A 21,733-nucleotide genomic window follows, 5' to 3' on the forward strand; every position below is an offset into this window, starting at 1 on the left:
TAACGCAGTGTTTCCCAACCTATGGGTCGCGACCCAAAGTTGGGTCGCCTGTAAATTCTGTTGGGTCGCCAGTTTTTGTGACAATTAGAGCATCTACGTTTCGTAGCGTTATTTTGTTATTTCCCAAGGATATGAATTGTTTCCCAATAACAATTTCATGACTATTTGGCGTGATAGTGAATTATTCTTTTTGTGACGTCATAATGGTTGTGTGAGATCACTGTTAAGCGTTGTGTGGCTCATAATGCTTTGAACCAGCTCTAAAGTTGGCGGAAAAACGAATAATTTTTGTTTGATGTTTTTATTTTTTCAAACTAGCGTAGTAATTTTCGAAAAACTTTCCTGATTTACAAACAAAAATACAACCCAAATAGTAAGAATGCATATGATATCCATGGGTCGCGAGAAGCCACAAAACAAAATTTTGGTGAAAAAAGGTTGGGAACCACTGTACTAACGAAACCAGGCTGTAGTTTTAAGGAATGTTTTGTTGCTTTTTCGGCAGCACGCTTGTTTTTAAAGCAGAATATACCCTGTTTTTGATCAGACTTTTCCATGTTTCGTGCAAAACCGCTGCAAACTAACCTAAATATCCACGGTGGCCGCCACCGTGCTCTAAAAACCCAAGGTGGCGACGCCACCCCGCCACCGCCTACTCGGCGCCTATGCTCATGTAGATGTGCCATTTGTATTGTTTGACTCGATAGCCCCAGCATTTTTTCCGCTAAAAACCCCCTAAAAGCGGACGGTTGGTTCATTTTACCATAATTAACTGCCGAGTGTGTGTTTTACCCTGCAGCTGTAGCCTCAATACTTAATTACCCCACTAGCCCGCTAAAGTAGGTGAATTTTTTAAACAATGTCTGAATCGGATGTAATTTGGACAGTTTGTTCACTTTGCCATTTAGAAGTGGTGATTGCTGTGTTTCATCCTGTAAGTCTTGCATGTGTGGGGGACCCATGTCTTTCTGCTTGGAGAAACAACTAGAGTTATAAAAGACGATACTGACTGATTTAAGACCTTTTAGAAAATGTGTGAAGAGATGAGTCGCAGTGTATGTGCAATGGCAATATGTGCTAATTAAGCCACCTTCTATTTAAATTTGTCGTTCAATTTTCAAACAGCCTGCGCAAAAAATACCCGAATGTAAAGACGCTGCTGTTGCACCTAAATATAATGAAAACGGCAACGACTGGTCATGGGAGTCGAAATCACAATGGTGTCTAAAGAAGACGGGTTAGCGAGCTTAAACTAGCACCTGGTTCACCTCTGCTCCAATCCATAGGCCATAGCTCTGATGGTTAAAAAAGTTTACCCTGTCCTAGATAAATGCTGCAACCTAAAAAATGCGTATTAATCATGAGCACCAAGTCCACCGGGTGATGTGCAAAATGTTCACCGGGTGGCGTTTTTGTGCGACGATGAAAAAGCTAAAATTGAAATGGGCAATTATAAATGAATTTTGTATTGTTGCTTTGATTCCAAAACATGATGTTTCTGATTTCCATCTATAGCCTACCAAGGGGCCCCGGGGAATCCCATGGCCACAATGTTTTCACCGAGCCCGAGCTCTATAAAAAATTACGCTAAAAGATTCAGCAATGTCGCACAAACAACTTGGAAAAACTTTGGAGACTCCCGATATAGAAGCCAGACAAATTTCGCACCAGCACATTTTCGCTCTTCAGAAACCAGGATAAATATGTTTATATTTGCTTCACAGTTATGTTTCAGGCCCATAAATCATTTCAAGATCTATCAACCTATACAGTCATAGAAATGTTTAGATAAACTATGCAGTTACCTGGCAGAAGACCAACGCATTTTTATGTGTATTATCAGTCGTTGATGTTGTGAACATGATGTTGCCTCATAGCACATACAACACAAAACCGCGCACTTATACAAAACAAATCGTTTTTACTTTTTGCATTGTATTGTATTGGAACCGTCACACAAGTATTACAACTTCAGATAATTACATTATAAACTGTGCATGACAAATGACTTAATGATGCAAAGTTTACTGCACAAACAACGGGCTGGTTGACATGTCACAAACCATCAACTCATAAACAACATCACTAAACAAAATACAAACTGCAAATTATCTACAGACCACAAAAACAGCCAAAGTTGTCACGATCATTACAGTAAAACAATAGAAGCAACAAGACTTACAAATCTGAATAATTAAATGGAATGGTATTGCGTTAATATGTTTATCAAACATTTGTCGTGAGACGATGCTATGAAGTTTAGTGCAAAAGTAGACAAATTGATTAGGTTCGAAAGTATGCTATAAGTCACAAAACTGATGCGGCAAATGCAATGTATTACTAAAACCCCAGTGATACATAAAGACACGGTGCTTTCAAGTGATTTATCGTTGGGAAAACATCTTTTTTTAAATAAATAGTACAAAATTACTTTGCGGAACACCAAACTGCTGCGTATGGTTTTAACAAGTGTCGGCGACGCATAAAAATATACCGTCAAACAAAATCGTCTGAAAAATAGTCGACACTGCAGAGATGTGAGAGCGTCACAACAAGCCAGGCCATACGACTGTCCTTTGATAAACCAACCACAGACGCCAGTTCCTTCCGTGGTCGGTGTGACAAACATGTTTTCAGATTAAGTAACATTACCATATCCGCAGAAATACATTGTCGTACGGCGAAAAGGCAGCAATGTGCAATCTGATATGTTTACTATTAGCAGATCGGTTTGTTGAAGCTAAGTGAAACCTTTTGGCATTGGTGCTAGTTTATCAAATACATTTGTATGCTGACAATTTAGGGCTTACATTTATCCAATATTTCCAAAGAACGCACTTGGTTGGTTGTTAATCGTGGATACAAAATCGCATGACGTTGCAGATTACGCCCAGCTAATATTGCTGTATACGCAACCTTGACGTCATATGGTGTGTAAGAGAGTATTTAACTATTTGAAATACTGTCACCGACTATTTTTTTTAGTTTATGTTGTATACACCCAACAGAAAAAAGTTACTTTGGATAAAGACATTTCCAAATCACAAACATTACACATTTTAACTGGGGGCAAACTTTACATTTTATTACCATCCACGTACAATAATGCAGTTTGGCCATTATCTAAGAAGACAGTGCGCGCTAAGAAGCAAAAATAACAATTGGTTTTTGATTAATTTTACCTGCGGCAGTAATTATAAATAATCACAAACTTCAAGATTGCACTCGAAATTTTCTAACCGTACACAAAAATACGTAAAGACGCCAAAGACCACAGACTATGCTTTGGAGTGAGGTTGGTGCTGGTTGACGTCATCCATTTTACTTGACGTCACAGTGGAAAGAAGGGAACCTAACTCCAAACATCGGCTGAGTACCTCCCTTTGTTCATCAGTGCCTTCACGAAGTCGACAGCTTGCTGGTGCGTTTTTCCGCCACATTCACAAACGATGTCTACGATTGCGTCATGGACGTCACGTGCCATATGTCTCGCGTCACTGTAAAAAGCAAACTCACATTAAATAAATATGTCTGCTTTCATTCAGCGCAGAATCGGCGCAGGATTAAATTGTCTACAATAGCGGGATAACGGAAAATCTACTTTAATTAGCGTCAAAACGGCAACGGTAGCTAGAAAAGCTTTCTGTAAATATGTTCCTGGTTAAGAATGAACAAATGTCAGATAGCACCATTCATTGAAGCACATGTTCAAAACTGTGCAAACAAACCCCCACGTTACTCGTACTTGTACAGCAAAAACGGGGACAAAGTGCAACGTTTCAGTCAAGGTCGATATTTCGACACTTGCATCTTTCTCCTGTAACACAGTTCTGGTGTTTGACCCGTCATTTGACAAACAAATCAAACCGCAAATGAGGGCGAGTTATGATAATTATACAGTTTCGCGCTAACTGAAAGTACCAATTGCACTTATGCACTGGCTTTTATTAATGATTAATTGACAAATGATATCATACGAATCGGAAAGAAAACAGAAGAGTAATCGGTAACTGCGATGGGGTGTTTAGTTTTTATTTTAAACTGACAGTTCATCTATATTTTAACCCGTTGGACAACATCCTTGCTTCGTCAAATCGTATTTGTAACCAATAGTGGCATTCATTAGAAGATGTATGACATAAGCAAAATATGATGTAATGTAATAACTCACCCGCAAACGTAAATGTGACCATGGTTGTCAATCACGTCCCACACTGATTGTTTGTTGTTTTCGATTAAATTCTGAACGTACACCTTCTTTTCCGAATCCCGGGAAAATGCGAGGTTAAGTTCGGTCAAAACGCCCTCTTTTTTCCTGTCCAAACACAAACGTAAGAACATTGACCCTTGTTTAAAGATTACTGATTTCTTAGTGGAAGCCATTTTGAAGTACCAAAGTCCATTTGGTTTGTGAATATTTTGAATTTATGTGTGTGCTTTTACCAAGATGTACTTTTTACAAGGAACACACTGCTTTGTGACCCTACCAATCTTCAAGAAGTTCTTCATAAATGAAGTCTTCAGATTGCTTGCGACAACCAAAGTATAGAATTGTTTTGCCAACATCTTTTCCATTTCTTTTGTGGAAAGCTCTGTCTTGTATGAAACCAATAAATGGAGCAAGACCAGTGCCAGGACCAACCATGATTACAGGATGAGAAACCTTAAATGGAAGTCGGAACTGGGATCTGTAAAAGTCATGAAAACAATTCAACTTCAATTCAGTTTTGATGTGAGATAGAAAAACAACAATGACCCTTACTTTCTCACATAAATTGGTACTGTTGGTTGGGGAACTCCCTCTGCAGGAACAGGAATTTTGTTTTTCAGCCAGTTTGTGGCCACACCATAGTTTGTTCGACCATCCAGTGTTTTGTATTCAACAACTACAGCACATATGTGGATGCTGTTTGAATGTTCCTAAATCACAAAACTGTTAATTCATGTAAAAGGAAAATTAAATAAAGTTTGCCAAACTCTAAAACAGGTAAAGTCATAGCCATGAGGTACTGTACAGCTGTTCTCAAATTAAAATGGCTCTTACTTTGGGAGAACTGGCAATGGAATAATATCTAGCTTGTAACCGTGGTAACAACTCGCAAATATGGTCAATTGGAGGATTGCAAGATGGTACTTCATCTAAAATTGCAAGTAAATGCCGCCGACTGTCCATCACCCAATGCTGGTATTCTTTCTGCATAAATATATAACATGTACTGAGTACAATACGAAACAAAGAGGTTGTAAGAATAGGTTCAATTTTAGTCAAAACATTAAATGTAAATAATGAATACAATACAACATGTACATTAAATCAATTTTCTGGTAATTTTCCAGCTACTTGTTTTAATGCAACAAGCAGTTATTAGTATAACAGTCACATACCGGAAGGAAATTTGATAGCTTCTTGTGCAAGGTGGAAGTAAATGTTAATTCTACTGACTGACTGCTAGTGCTACATATTCGCACTAGTAATGTATCATTCAGTAAATAACTCTAAAAAATGACAAAGACATCACAATTTCGACTAACCTTTCCTTCTGGTGTTGCAGAGGAAAGTAGGTTAAGAAACTCCTTATCCTTTTCATCAGAGCAGTACTCGGCAAACTCATGCAGAATGTTGGTTCGTAAAGGATGTGAAATATCAAGGTAATGTGTGAGGGCTGTACGGAATGTGGTTGGACATGGAAAAGGATGACGTTTGCTTGAGTCCTCTGCAAATTTGCAATGTTAATGGCAAAATTACAACAAAGCAACACTTTAAAATGTGTTTCTTTATAGGTGGAAATTAATGGGAGTAAAATTAATATTTAACTCCCCCCCCCCAAAAAAAAAAAAAAACCAACAGGTAAACAGTCTTTAAAATTGCCAGATTTTGATTGTGAAAGAAATGTTGATTTAAGATGGCGAAGTTCTTTTAAACGTTTAAATCACTGGCAGGGAGTAGGGGGTGAGCGGATGCTTATAGCCACTGCAATATAGGTATGGTAAAGGTAACGGCGCGATGATCAAAAGTCGCACCCCCGGTATTTTTTAACTCTACGCCTGAATTTAAATATTTACATTTCATGAAAAAGTTTAAGATTATGCTACTTTTATATGAAAAAAAATTACCATCTACATTGTTGAGTGTAAACAGAGTGTCAAGGTCAAGGTTAAGACGCTTTCCAATCTTTTCAACCATTTCAACATTGTTAGTTGGGTAAACAGCAACATGGTCTCCAGCTTCATACCTGCGTACATGTTGTTGTTGGGTCAATATATATTTGCAATATTTAGCACTAACTAACTAGGAGCACCTACCCAACATTTGTTGTTGCTTGTGGTTAAAGTATTTTAGGCAGGTGGTTTATTGATTTTAGGTGATAATTTTAAAAACTGTAGAAATGGAGGAATTGCAGTGTAGTATGAAATTTGTTAAGTTTATTAGATGCAAATTATACAGCCTTACTCATGTCATATACAGCAGTATGAGCAATAACATGTAGCAGTGAGATCACTAACAAAAATTTTTGCCAATGATGTGTCCACAACCACAGGAAAAGTATATTTACCAATTAAATTCTACCAATGTCACAAGGTATTTCCACAATATATTTTGTATAAATACCTCATTCTAGATCCAGTTATGTCGAATTCAATATGCATGCATGAACGATCACCACCCTTGTGTAATTCCTTGTTGACAATCACTGGTGACAAGTATGGATTCTTTGCATCATATGGTCTAAAAAATCAATACAAAATAGTCCTCTTGTCAAACAAGATGTAATACTCAAATTTTAGTTGAAATTCAGGTGATTTTAAATTAGTTCCATTGATACACTAAAAGGCCACAACTTTCTATTGCAATGTTTTTGTAATACATTTTGAGTGTCCCAAAGGCACTTACGGTCGCTGGTTTTTGTAGGAATGTAGTCTGGCCACCTCACCCTTGTACACAGTGTTGGGATCAATTTCATCAGAATCATATTTGATGTATGTATAAGCACGAAATGATCCATCCTCAACTGAAGCTTCAACACCAAATTTCTGGCAAACCACAGGCCACAAGCCTTCCTTCCATGTCACAAAATCTTCTTCAATGCTACACATTGTAAAAATATCAGCGTGACACAGTTGATTAAACTTTTCTCTTTACTTTTTCTGTATATAAACGCGCTTGTTTTCACTTGTGCATTACTTTTTACACTGATGATGACAATAGTTTTGTCGAAACGTTTGTTTTAATAAAAATGAATACGTTTTACTCTACGTCGCTGGCAATTTGCTTTTTATTAAAATTGTAAAAATAGTTTGTACAATTATATGTTTTTGGTAGCATTTTTTGACTTTTCTGATAAATACAAAGTGTGTATCGCATGTTAATGTAAGTATAATAAGTTCACTGTCAAGCATTAACAAAGAGGCTAGTTTGATATTAAGGATATGTCCACCCACTATGTTTGTCTGTCTCTTACTTTGTATCATCATCTCCAAGACCTAGAGTGTATACTCTGTCTCCACCAAGCTCAGCCATTCTTCTATCCACATATTCACCCATAAGGTTGTAATGTTCATAAGTTTTGTTGCCAAGACCAAATACCTGTGAAAACAGTTCAACACTTAAATGATTACAACCTAGGTAATCATTTGAAAAAAGATCAAAAAGTGTTGATAACTCACAGCATATCTCAATCCATTAAGTTTAGTTTCCCCCTGTTGCAGCCAATCATAGAAATCTTGAGCATTGTCAGTGGGATCACCTTCACCATATGTTGCCATACAGAAGATAACCAAGGAGTTTTCAATCTCAGTCAACTGAGGGAGATCATCGATATTCATTTCTAAATATATACATAAGGTAATGGTAAAAATCTAGTTTAAGCAGGAGGTAAAAATTTTAGCCATTCACATCCACATTTACTGTGTCATTAACAAACCTTCTGGATCAAGCACCAATGCTTTCATCCCATACCGCTGAGCATCTTTTGCTAGACGACCAGCAAACTCCTCAGCTGTGCCTGTTTGTGACCCATATAGGATAGCAATGTTGCGTCCCTAGAAACACCAAAGTATTAAACAAAAGATTTTTTTAAATGGGGTAAAATACTACTAAAATTTTGACATCATAAACCATAGCTATGTACTTACTGCTTTTTTCATCCGTGCAATAAACCCAGCTTCAAATGATGCTGATCGTTGAATACCAGTCGGTTGCCTGCCAAATGTATTAAAACTTTAGGTTTTTAAAATATTCAACAATCACCAGATTATAACATAATTGATTAACCAGGAACATTAAGCACTAACATGAAGAAACGTAAAACATTTGACAACAGATTAGAATTGGTTCTAAACACACAGGCCTTTACCAGAATGCTGCAAACTTACACAACAGTCAGTTTCTTAAATTCCTCATCATTTGGTGTCTCATCTTTGCGGAAAAAGAACCAATACACGAGAAAACCAGCAAGAGCGGATAACAGAAACAAATCAAGTGTAGAAAGAAATGGTGTCGACTCTTCTGGAGGCGTTTCCATTTTTAAACAAATAAAAAGTGCAGTGAACAAGTCAAAGTCAATTGAACTACTGAAATAAAAAAATAAGTTGAAAAAAGCCTTTGAACTGCAGTACAACTATTGGACACAAGCTAACCGGTGATTGCTGACTACACGCATTGTGTTTGTAACGCATTACATGTACCGCAATATAAGCTCATCAGCGGAAGGACATTTTGCTGATTAGCGGATACAGATACAGATACAGACAAAAAGCAAGACGCAGGCAAAACAAGACACAAGCCGTGGCTACTGACTGACTACAAAAAGTCCATAAACGCAGCAGTCTACACATCTTTTCAATCCCATTTATACTTTTCATTGGGAAACTTTACTATGCTGATTACACACAACGTCATAAAAAATTGATGTAATTCAGTGCAATGCCACACGCAATGTACTCAAAACGTTTTTTGAATGACGTTTGAAAAAATCACGTACACGGACTTTGACGACATTCAATTACGCTACGCTTGGTCAGCAATATACCGGTGTCTTGCGCAATTCCGTTTTGGTACAAGTTTTTTTTGCAAAAAAGGATAGCAAAAAATACATACACATCAGCAAGAGCTATATCTGTGGCAATGGTACAATAAATAATGTTTAACTTAGCTCATCTTCAAATCGGTGTGTGATTCTTTTGTGTTTTCATAAACTGAAATATGTATTTCTTTTAGGCCAGGGGTGTCAAACTCAAACAACTTTGAGGGCCCAAAACTAACTTTAAAGTAAGTCGAGATCCGCACTATCGAAACATTTGTTACAGTGTAACATGACAACAAAAATATTGCATGATTAAAAAGTGAAACGTTCATTAATGCCGTTAACTACAACAAAAAAACAACGTTCTAATAAATAACAAACAGATACACAATGCAGCAGAGTGAAAGAACCAACTGTGCTTTGTGTGAAAACAATGGCCTACAATGACGCAATAATCGCAATTGCTGATTCTATAAGTTGTTGTTTTTCGATCATATTGAAACGTTCCATATACCACTCAGGGTTGCCAGGTGGCCTAAAAATCGGATAAAAAACGATAAATTGGCCTAATTTCACATGCTGTGTCCGACGCCTAAAAATCATTAGGACATTTAGTTTTTTGTCCTAATATGTCCGAATTTTGCTGATTGAACAACTTTTTGTCTCCTTCCTATTTTTTTGAAGGTTGCAAACCTTTTTTACGACAAAACGTGGCTTAAAACTGCAACTTGTTTCGGTTAGTGCCTTGTTTATGACGTTAAACACATAATTGTCTACCAGTGAATGTCTGGCCATTGTTGTGTGCAAAGCAAATGCATTGTAATAAATGGTTATCTAAGGCAGTGCTTTTCAACCGGGTGTATTGTACACCCCAGGGTGTACCATAATTTTTAAAGGGTGTACCACTTTGATGGGGTGTACTGGGGTGTACCAGACAAAAAATATAATATACCTATGACCAGGTATCACAACAGGCAGGTTTCAGTTTTAGAACAGACTGACTGGAATGTACAATACATGGCACAACATGCATCTCAAGTGTTCACAGATTTTAAGTTACAAAACTCTATTTGTGACATCATAATTTAATATTTCACTTGATAATCGTTGTTAATGATGGTTCTTTCAGATGTAGAAAGTGAATTGTGGATTATGGCTTGTTGATATTGCGCTCATCATCATTTCTGTTAGGACCACAGATTCAGTGTGTTACAGGGTTGAATAATTTTTTTACTGGGGTGTACAAATTTTGTGTAAACGTTAAAAGGGTGTACCGTTTCAAAAAAGGTTGACAAGCACTGATCTAAGGTGATATGAATTAAGCAACAACTTTACGAAACATTTTTTAAACGTTGCTAAATCAATGATAAACGCTACAGGAACGTGTTGCAATTGCCAACTAAATATTATTTCAAACATATCGTTTTTTTTCGAACATGGAAAGTTTGTTGGGCTCTAAAGGCCGATGCACACGCGATGCGATGGATGCGATTTGCGATGAATGCGATAACCAGCTCATTGCGATGGCGGCGACGTTTCATGCACACACGATGCGATTTTTGCGTTCAAGCGCGCTACATCTGTATTAAGCCTGAAACACACTAGTTAACTGCTCGTTGGTACGATCGCCCGCTTGCCTTGAATTTCTGCGTCATGCTTGGTTGACTGCCTGCGGGCTCTTAAACAGCTGACGACTTGATAGTAATGCACTTACTTAACAACCAGTAAGGCTAACATGGAATCCAGCAGTTGTAACTGTCTAACAAACCACGTGCCTTCTGTGGATTGACAACATCTTTGTATTACTTGGTCAACTTTGTAGTTTTGTCCAATAAACATGGCATGATATTTTTTTTATTAAACAATAAACATAAATAGAAAACAAAAACAATTGTTCAATGGAACAGTTTGGATGGGTTACAGTAATGAAGGCATTTTTTTCATAAAATTGCTATTATGTAAACATTTTGCAATAAACTACTGCATAAATTTAATGTTTCATCACAATTCCACAACACCCTTTCAGCTTGCACTTGAATTGGTACATTGCCAGGTGTGCTGCTTAAAAGAAACAAAAATTTCAGTAATACAATTAAATTAACATATGTACAACATACTCTACCTTCAAGGTTTTATAAATGACTCTAGGATTTGTTTCATCATTTGTCCATGTTATGTAGATGAGCAGCAAATCAAAATTCAACATTTTTTTCAACACTGGTCAGTGGAACTAGAAGTATCTACAACATCATAACAATCATTTTACTGCTGTTTCTCTAAGCAAAACCAATCCAGCTTACAAGGTGATGCACATCTACTAAGCTAATCTATCCAAAAGTTTTATAACACAACATTATTGTAAAAGTTACCTGGTGACCCAGAATTTACATTGTCGTTTTTGTTCTTGTAACTGATCCAGAATTCACATTGTCGTTCTTGTTCTTGTAACTTTTCACTGCAATATTATGTTTTAATTTGCTGTGGACAAAAAGAAACTACTACAGCTTTGCAACTTGCTAATTCGTTGTGGACCGACAGCAAAGATAGCGAAAATATCGCGCTGACCTCTGCGATGACCGCGATTTTGTAGCGAACAGTTTAACTTTGCGATTTCGTCGCATTTGTCGTTGAAGAGCGGAAATGACGTCAATTATTTTGGCCTTGCGACAAAACATCGCAACCATCGCATCGTGTGTGCATCGGCCTTAAGTTTGGATTTCAGTTCTTGTGGTTGCACGTATAAGTGACGTCATATTTTACGTCCGCCACTTTGCATTTTTGTAAAACGCTTGAGTGTAGGGAACGTAAACGCACAAAAATGGCAGTTGCCACCTCGATATTGATACCTTGTTAGCAATTATACGCTTTCGTTTTTTTTGTCCTAAAATGTCCGATTTTCAGACAAATACTGTCCGAATCCAACCGACACTTCCTGGCAACCCTGATACCACTAACAGAAAATGATTGTATCTTGTAAACTCACAACACATAACTTCTAAAAGTTACTTCGTGTGCCGCACAAAAACCCTAGGAGGGCCGCATGTTTGACACTCCTTGTTCAGGCGAAACACATATTCCTTCACCCGAAATCATTGAGTCTGTTTTAACGAGGGATTTTATTGTCCATTTGTTTTACTGTATTGCTATTTAGGTTAGCCTTTCCTGTTTACATGAAATGCAAAACGTTACAATTTCTTCGCGCAATGTTAGAAGGCAGCAAAACTTTTTCTAAAAAAGCAGTCTCCGGCTCCTCGTTCTTTTTGAAATTTCCTTCAGGCTGTTGTCCTGGTGGAAACGAAAAAAAATCAGAAACCTAGGTTTAATGTGGTATTCGCTGTTGAAAAAATAACGAAGAAATGTTCGAAAGACGCTTTTTAGTCTACCTCGAATTACAATCTTGTGCATCTTTTTTTACAATCTTGTGCAGTTTCTGAGGCTGGAAAGAAAGGTTACGCAAGCGGGTTTAATGTAATATTCGCCTGAGATAAATGACGAAAAAACGAACACGCTTTTTTATCTTTCTCGAATTGCAGTGATGTTTTTATGTTTCGTTAGCATAATTAAATTTCAATCACGTTGTCGAGTAAAGATAGCCTACTCTTTTGAGCTGAACTAGCGCTCCTCAGAAGGAAGCTTCATAAGTAGGTTTTGTAACGTATATATGACGAAAGTGGAACATTATTTTAGATTAGATATGTGTTGAAACAAACGTGATTTTTTTCATCGTCATAATATGCCTGCTTTATTGCTCAGGCTGATGCGATCAGCAATATGTTGCAAGACGCCTCGCCGGTGACAGGGGGCAGCTTTCGTAAAGTAATTTGGATAAATATTGATTGTTAAATGATAGCTGTCACAAACGTAAAATTTATCACGGTAAATCCAAAACAAAGCTTGCCCATTCTTCGGGGCACAATATTATTACATTTATTATTGCTGATAGTTATTTTACGAAAAACTACACAGTCCAGTTGTAAGTACGTTTTTATAGTTACTTTTATCCCAGCTTCTAGTTAATTGAAAGACCTTTCATTGCTTTCAACTTTTAAAATTGCGTAAACCTTGAACAATTGAACACCGCGTGTGATGTTTTTACAAGTTTTTGTTTTGTGGTATGTCGGTTATTTCACCAACGAAGCATTTGGTGAGTTAAAACAAGTTTTTGTGTCATTTCTATCGTAAGCGTATCGAAAACGTATACTTTATCGTGCAGCGTTGTTTTGACTTTTATCTAATACCGGCCCATTTTTCCGTAATATGTACAAATGTTTTACGCTTACAGGACTCCAGTGTTATACTTGCGTAAACGCACCTAGCCATGAAGTATGTTCAGCATCCGGTCAAGTCAAAACATGCAACAGAAACGAGGTGATGCATCTAAACCAGTGGTTCCCAACCTTTTTTTGTCGCGACCCAAATACTCACCAAAATTTTGTTTTGTGGCTTCTCGCGACCCATGGATATCATATGCATTCTTACTATTTGGGTTGTATTTTTGTTTGTAAATCAGGAAAGTTTTTCGAAAATTACTACGCTAGTTTGAAAAAATAAAAACATCAAACAAAAATTATTCGTTTTTCCGCCAACTTTAGAGCTGGTTCAAAGCATTATGAGCCACACAACGCTTAACAGTGATCTCACACAACCATTATGACGTCACAAAAAGAATAATTCACTATCACGCCAAATAGTCATGAAATTGTTATTGGGAAACAATTCATATCCTTGGGAAATAACAAAATAACGCTACGAAACGTAGATGCTCTAATTGTCACAAAAACTGGCGACCCAACAGAATTTACAGGCGACCCAACTTTGGGTCGCGACCCATAGGTTGGGAAACACTGATCTAAACTAAACTAAGTTCATAGGGTCGACTTGGAAGATGTATAGGCTAATTAAAATGATAGATTTCGATTTTGCCGGTTATTGTTATACTTTAGTTTGGAGATGTTGCCTTTTGAAAAGGTTAAATGTTATTACTATTAACAGTTTAATGATAAATAATTTATAAACATGTTTAGAATGCATGTGCCACGGAAATTCGATGGATTTCGACGGGACGCAGAGTGCAAATTACTAAGCGATGTAAACAGAAGAATGCCTGCTACAACAACAGAAATATGGTGAATAAAATTAAATTTTTGTTTTTTGGAAATATACCTACATTTCGGGCCACCGGTATACTGTACAACAGTAGTTTCAATTTTCCAAGGGCATCGCGGAATAGTTCCATTTTGTTGTTGTATCAATAAACACAACTTTAATAATAAGTTTCCTCATTACCTTTTATTTGCTGGTGCGTCGCAAGTCCAGAAAACTTTTCCAGACGCGCCGCAACAAAAAAAGTTTGAGAACCACTGGTGTACAATATAAGACCTAGCTACTGGGGAAATACTTATCATTAGTCAAATGATATAGGCTACATTAATCAACCTCTTTAATATTTTAATTGCCGATCCTGTTTTTATATTTTAAACGCATAGCTTTAAAAATAAATTAATGGTGACATTTAATTGCATTTAGGTTGCTGTATTTCGGGCATCAACCAAGTATTTATATCATGCTACACGCTAAAGACGTGAAAATTGATCATGACTCAAATTTATCAAAGAAATTAATAAATTCAGAATTTTGCCATACAAATTTGTGAAATATACGGGCGGGGTCTTTGCGGTTATAAACAAGTTATTGAACACGCAAGTTTGCCGCAACACAACGTGTGACTAAAAAGAAAACCGATTGCACGGATCAGCCTGGACATTGTGTATTCAATAAAATTCCTGTCGGATAATTTGATCGTTAAAAGTGTTCTGCTTGTCACAACAGAAGAGAATTTACAAGTACAAAAACATTTACAGGATACATGCAAAGCAAAAGTTTCCAACTCGATGTGTTACTGCTGTTGTACTGAGGATCGATGCAACGTCGACGACAAACATTGTAGCGGAACAGCGTCGACGCTACAAAATAGCGACGTACAATTGCAAGGCAAGTTGATACACTTTTGTTCAGCAGCCTATTTTACATTTACATTTTATGTATAAAGTATGGAAGTACAAAGTGCTTATTTTCATGTTGTCGTAACTTCACACATCTATTTCATGAGCTAAACGGCACGATCAAAGCGCTTTAAATTAAATATTCTACTTTTAATACGTTTGTTCAAAAACAGATTCAACTTCAGCAGGAGAATGTGTTCCAGCCCTCCGAGCTCCTAGATACGGATCGATGCGGTGCACAGACCGAAACAATGTGGGCAGTAGATGTATACTGCGGTGCAGACAAGGATATTTTACCAGAGAGGCGACAACTTCAGTTTGTCGTATGTTGCAACATGTGTAAATCTCTGACGTAAATGGTAGACTTTAGGTTTTACCTTTTGATCTGCCCCGGGCAGTGATTTAAATTGATTTTAAAACCACGGACGTCATAAATTCAGTACTTTTGCATGCTTATTTGTAATATATTAAACCACCATGCTTGTCGCACTAATTTATTTATCAGTTCCTTTTTGTTATTAATGAGGGATAAACACTCTTTGTTTTATGGATGCGACAAAAGTTCCTTATCAAACACTTTTGTTTTAATGTCATTACGTTTTTCATACATGTTCCTTTTACGAAAACAAATTTCATCAGGGAATTTTTGAATCCAGATAACATAAAGGCACATGTTTCCAAAATGTCTTAATACCTGGTGTTAGGTTTTGCTTTGCCGTCAGACTGGTTCAAATTAAACATGTCAACTTCTGCACTACACAAAATTGTACTTTACTTTAAAGAAAAGGGTGGTCTTTGGAATAATTACCTTACCTCATGTTCGTCCATCAAATGTCAACCGAACCACTCGCGGTTGTTGAATGGATACGTCAGCTGCACAAAGTCAAATACAATGGGGAGCATATGCAGGTAAACACCTTAAAAATGTTGTCTGATGTTAAAAATTCAATGGATTGTACGTGCTGTATTTTGTAACTTTTTACACCAACCCAAAGTAAATTCGTGACCTTGTTACTTCTTATTAGTACACATATAAATGAGATCTAAAATATCTAAATATTGGTCAAACCATACGAACTTTGTGATTCGTAATCTTAAAAATGTCAACGATTTTGTACCTGGACTGTTTGTACGATACTCATAAAGGAATTTGGATTATAGGATGTAACCTCAAGTTCTAACCCGTACAGATACAAAAATATGCTCTGGTAAACCGCGCAATTAAGTAAAACTTGTGTTTGAGACAACTATCATAGCTCTTTGAAGAGTTGTAACTCGGACCGGGTTCATGATGTGTTCAAGCTTAGTTCTGTTTTTGACAAACGGGCTTGATTCAGGACTGACTTTACATAGGTGTCCGTAAAATCCGTAAAAAAATCAAATTACCTTGCTAAGCAACACTCGTGAAAATGATATTTGGCATTTAAACACATGCATGAATTTTTGTTTTTAAAATATGTTTATTGAACAATTGTTTTTGTATGATTTTATTTAGGTTTTACTGCCACCAAGGATTTCAACGGAGCGGAAACACATTTGCGACTTGCACTGTGGACCAGAACAACCGTTCTCGTGGAAAATGGAGTCATCGTCAACCAACATGTATAGGTAGAAATTTGGCCACGCTTAGTTTCTATCATACGTTCTCTGTTGTAGTATGTGAATCTTGGACCAGCGTGTTTTCCAAAACCGTAAATTATCAAAGTGCTAAATGTACGATACGTGCTGAATGTAAGCAGTATATCAGGTGCTTGCTCAACTTCAGCGGGTCGTGTTAGGTCGGATTGTTATGTGGCGGTAAATGTTCTGGGGCAACCTTTTCAAGCTGTGTGTTGATTTGTTGCACCAACAAAGAACAAGAAGACAACAGACAATACAACCACTAAAGATAGTCTGTCGGCTGTTTCGGAAACCATGCAAAAAAATCGAGCTGTTTTTCAATCGTATCGTGTAACCTTTTAAGAATTACTGCTTGAAAAGATGCTTAAGATTGTGTGCTATAAAAGTAAGCTTACGAATATCCTGAACTTGTTTAATGTCTCGCGTACCGCGAAACCGCTTCGTTATGGTGGGCACCGAATTTTCGGATTACTTGCATTACCAACAAAAGATTCTTAAAATACCTATTGCAGGCTCGGCCACATTAGACCGAAATTAAAGACATTTTGTAGGGGTTAAATTTCTCCACTAATTTGTTTTTGTATAGACAAACGGACTATAACATTGGAATTTTGTGAAATTTTCACAGAATTGGCACAAATTTTGTGAAAACCTTATTGGCTTTTTATTTCACACATCATGTGCAACATTTATTAGAACAAGTTGAAGTTAACCGACCATGCCGCAACCTGATGCCACCCAACAATGGAGCGATGCAGTGCACACGTAACAATCAATTTGGATCGAAATGTAACTTTAGATGTGGAGATGGATATACCTTGGTGGGAAGCAGTAGCTTGACATGTAGAAGCAGATTTGGAAGTTCGCGATGGAGCGCCAATGTTCCTCTTTGCAACGGTTGGTTTAAGCCAGGGGTTCCCAACCTTTTTACGATCCCGTACCACCTGGACGCTCTGCACTGCCACGCGTACCACCATAGAGCACTAATGTGCTCTACACTCTACAGTGCTCTATGGTACCACTTCTTGCAGAACAACTAATTTGTTTGAATCATATTTCATTCAACGCTATCTTAAGCACCAAAACAGTAGATATATCTATCAAGAGCAATCATTTGACATAATTAACGCCCACTGTGCCGCAGCGTTGTTCGGCTTTTCATAGCAAGTAGCAACTATGCTTTTTGTTGAGAATTGACATGACCTGTATTTTGAAGATGGTAATGATACGAAACAACAGGAATAGTTACGTAACAATGACAATAGGCCTGGGGATTGTTTTTTTGTAAACAAAACCAGACAAACAAAATATAAAGTTGCAAATTGAGGTTTTTGTGAACAAAACAGAAGCTACTCGCGTACCACCTGAAAACCCTTCGCGTACCACTAGTGGTACGCGTACCACCGGTTGGGAACCCCTGGTTTAAGCCCTACCGCGCGACGTGGCAAAACTGTTGCCAGAGTTCCCAAATTTGATTTGTTTTATCAAAATATAAACTTATACATAATATTCATAATAAGTACAAAAAGCTTGTAACCTGCTGGTAACTATTAATAGTATTTTATTCATTAAACAAATATTGCAGCTGTTGCAACAAGATGCCCGGAAACGCCGAGAGGTCCATACTTACACTCTGAATGCACCAACAACCGCCAAGTTGGTTCCGTTTGTCAGTACAACTGCGATGACCACTACGATCTTATTGGACCGTATTTAATTACTTGTTCACAAAGCGAGGATACACCCCGAATCCCTAAATGGAGCGCCAAACCACCTACCTGTAAAAGTAAGATTGTGAAAATTACTACATAATAAACAAAGTTTTTTTTCTTGTTTTTACTTGCAGAAAGTTTAACGTGCCACCAGATTAATTCCACCGCATCTATTCATGTCGAATGTAATAACGATAGATTTGTGGCCGGAACTACATGTCATTTTGGTTGCTCTGGAAACAGGAGGCTTGTTGGCCCTGGAGCGGTCGTGTGTTCTCCAGACAAAACTGGAACCATTTCTTGGGATAGAAATTTTCCTGCTTGCGAAGGTACTACACTGTTAAATGGAAATCGCCCGGTGCTCAAAATATAAGTTCAGACAATTTTTTGTAACTTAGGTTATACAAATCTACCTGGTCTTAACATTTAGGCAAAACGATTAAATATGCCATAGATTAATTGACTTGCCAATTTGGGCATAAATTTGCCGTTTTGAAAACCTCTTTTCACATCTGTAAGCTCAGATACCAGTCACAACATACCTTCACGTTATTACAAATCGCAAAGTAAAAACAGTCCAATGTTATGTTGTTTCTAGAACTTTGCCCAGTTCTTACGAAAAATGGCCAGCGGGAAGCAAATTGTAGTAGAGACAGTGCTAAAGGATCGGTGTGCTCATTTACATGTTTGGAAAATTACGACTTGATTGGTCCTCCCACCATCACGTGCCGTGATTCAGATAAAGAAGATTTAGCCTGGGATAATGAAGAGCCCTCTTGTATTAGTAGGTTTCGTAATTCATTGTTTGTCAAAATAATTACAGTATTAATAAAACCAAAGATTTTTTTTAAAGCCTTATTATCCGATTGTTGGTTTAAGAATAGTCTACGTTTATATAGCACAGTGGTTCTCAAACTTTTTCATATTTTTTTCAAAACGGTCCCTTGGCCATTATTTCTACTTGATTAAAACTTATTTAGTGACACAAACTGACATCAAATAAGATTATAGAATTACTTTAACCTTTTCGCGGTCCTCCCTAAATTGCCTCACGGACCCCTAAAGGACCGCGAACCCCATTTTGAGAAATGCTGATATAGCAAATCATTGACAAGGCCACCCAACGTTTTAACAGACAAACATCCTTCAAATTAATTTTCCTTAATTATAAATCTTGTGGGAAAGCTATCATTCAAAGTCGTCCTAGAGTTGCTTTTTATGGCAGCTTGGGAAAAGCAATTTAAATGCTTTTGTTTTCGATTTTTTTTTTTTTGAAAAGTACGTGAGAATTTCACCGTTGCACAACATTTTTTTTCTCTCAAGAACTACGCTGTCCTGAAGTTTCACAGCTTGCCATGGGAACGTTTGAATGTTCTGATGACAATTTTGTTGGTTCTACTTGTCAGTTTATCTGCCAAGAAACTTACACGATACGTCCCATGCAATCAAAGCTATCGACTTGCCTTCGAGACGGCTTAACATGGAGCAATCCGATCCCCTGCTGTGCCAGTAATTTTTGATCGATTTGTTTTAAGATAATTTTTGATAGATTTGACTTAAGATACAAGAACGTTTTGACATAGTATGATCAATAATAAGTCTGTACATATAGAAATGTGTCCTGCATCTCCGAAAATGGACCTGGTAATTGCGCTTGACTCTTCTTCATCTGTTGGTAAAGTGGGATGGTCGACTATGATTACGTTTTTACAAGATCTGATCAGGTATTTTGTCAAAAATAACTACAAATTTGGTCAGGGCGTTTAACCGTCAGTTTTGTAGGTTGTACGACTTTTCTGCAAACGGAACGTGTGTTGCAATTTTTCGCTACAACAAATACGTCGACAAGCAAAATGCTATTCCGTTTCAATATGTTAAAACCTATGGAAAAGAAGCACTTCTTAGGAAAGTTGCTACTCTACCGTACAACGGCTCAGGTAGACAATGTTGAAATAGTTAGAAGATTGGTAAGCAAAGTTTTTGCCAGTGATTAATTTGCAAGTTGCTTATTGGGAATATTGAGCATCGCCATTTTAGAAGTATTTTGCACTTGTAGTTGCCTAACCTGCCAAATTATATTTTTAAGGAACTTATACTGGCAAGGCGCTTCAATACGCTGGGGAACACATGTTTTTGCCACATGGTGGAGCTAGAGACCATGCTACTGCAAAAGTTATAATTGTTCTTACAGATGGAAGATCTAACGACGACGTGCTACAAACTGCTCTGCGTTTAAGAAAGAAACATATTATTGTAAGAATTTACCACAATTGTAAATAAATAGTCAACTGTTTGAGTTACCTTTTCTTTTACAATAGACATACGTAATTGGTGTTCAATCAATCAACGGGAGGTTGGACAAAAAACAACTAAACGATATTGCTGGGAATCCTCACAACCTATTCATCGCCGATACGGGATATAATGCTTTGGGCCGAGAGTTTGCTAAAGATCTGGCGGAACGACTGTGTCCCAATTCGTGCAAAGTTTAACAACAGCTTTTAGCGATTTACAACAATTGTAGTTTGGCGTAAAACATAACTGTTGCTAAAAAATGAGCGCAGGTTATTACATATTATTACGTCACAAATTCACAATAGACTTGTTTCTGGCGTATTTTATACAGTAGACAGTAAACACAGTTTAAAAAGTTACAGGGTCATGTCTACTAGCAGTTGATGTAAAACTAATGTATAAAATCTAACTGGTGCAATATTGGGAAACAGTAATATAATAATTAGGTAAGCAAGTCTTTGGGTGAAAGTTATCTTAGCTGCCTGTAGTTTTTAGTCAGACTGTAAACAACCCTGGATTTGTTCAACAAAAGGTAATGAATTATGTATCGCAAGCAAATGCGCCAACCTGGTCCAAATAACATCCCTACGCCGCGTTGCAATGCAAATTATTTACAAAAACGCGGCCTGAATGAAAGGAGAAATGAATATCAACCACAAGCTAAAACAGCAACATTTTGCAACGAGTGCAATGATAACAAATACCCTGGAAAATGGATGACAAAGGAGCATCAAACCAATATATCCTATAACAACGGTAAGAATTAATTTTTTTTAAGTACCAATAGTTTTCATTACGCAATGTTTTGCAGACGTATGGAGTGACCAACCAATGACAAATGTATACAACCATAACAATACCAATTGCTTTCAAACTCCGATACCTCAATTTCCAACTACACCCAATGACACTTACCCTTGTGGGGCATCGGGGGGACGCACGTTTAACTCTCAATTCCCTCAACCTTGGGGTTATCAATCTGCCCCAATGTTGCCACCACCATGGCAGCCTTTTTCTTGCAAACCAGGTTTTCAAAATCAACCATGTTTTTCTCAAAATCTTCAAGCTTTAGGATCAACCA

The 21,733-nt window shown here is 37.3% G+C and overlaps 2 protein-coding genes and 1 long non-coding RNA gene across 3 annotated transcripts; 1 reads left to right on the forward strand and 2 right to left on the reverse strand.

Annotated features, from left to right (window-relative positions):
- Window positions 1-1,817: 1,817 nt before the first annotated feature.
- Window positions 1,818-8,572, reverse strand: LOC145234806 (NADPH--cytochrome P450 reductase-like). Its single transcript, XM_080099543.1, has 14 exons — window positions 8,374-8,572; window positions 8,134-8,200; window positions 7,923-8,040; window positions 7,666-7,826; window positions 7,461-7,585; window positions 6,893-7,087; window positions 6,611-6,727; window positions 6,115-6,233; window positions 5,533-5,714; window positions 5,045-5,194; window positions 4,763-4,920; window positions 4,488-4,688; window positions 4,172-4,315; window positions 1,818-3,497 (listed from the first exon to the last, which is right to left on the reverse strand). The coding sequence occupies exons 1-14, from the start codon at window positions 8,520-8,522 to the stop codon at window positions 3,353-3,355; spliced, it is 2,031 nt and encodes a 676-aa protein (XP_079955669.1). The 5' UTR covers window positions 8,523-8,572; the 3' UTR covers window positions 1,818-3,352.
- A 2,289-nt stretch (window positions 8,573-10,861) lies between these two features.
- On the reverse strand, window positions 10,862-11,890 carry LOC145233985 (uncharacterized). The gene is made up of 3 exons (XR_013861233.1): window positions 11,393-11,890; window positions 11,146-11,263; window positions 10,862-11,081 (listed from the first exon to the last, which is right to left on the reverse strand). It is a non-coding gene; the product is annotated as an uncharacterized LOC145233985 (long non-coding RNA).
- A 1,138-nt stretch (window positions 11,891-13,028) lies between these two features.
- Window positions 13,029-20,956, forward strand: LOC145206175 (P-selectin-like). The gene is made up of 16 exons (XM_080078506.1): window positions 13,029-13,167; window positions 13,306-13,391; window positions 14,048-14,149; window positions 14,885-15,014; window positions 15,199-15,348; window positions 15,808-15,934; window positions 16,521-16,633; window positions 17,342-17,542; window positions 18,231-18,431; window positions 18,492-18,686; window positions 18,956-19,141; window positions 19,681-19,866; window positions 19,970-20,081; window positions 20,140-20,294; window positions 20,444-20,610; window positions 20,676-20,956. The coding sequence occupies exons 1-16, from the start codon at window positions 13,110-13,112 to the stop codon at window positions 20,847-20,849; spliced, it is 2,343 nt and encodes a 780-aa protein (XP_079934632.1). The 5' UTR covers window positions 13,029-13,109; the 3' UTR covers window positions 20,850-20,956.
- Window positions 20,957-21,733: the final 777 nt, after the last annotated feature.

The sequence above is a fragment of the Phallusia mammillata genome, chromosome 1, assembly GCF_965637545.1.
Source record: "Phallusia mammillata chromosome 1, kaPhaMamm4.hap1.1, whole genome shotgun sequence".
NCBI lineage: Eukaryota > Metazoa > Chordata > Ascidiacea > Phlebobranchia > Ascidiidae > Phallusia > Phallusia mammillata.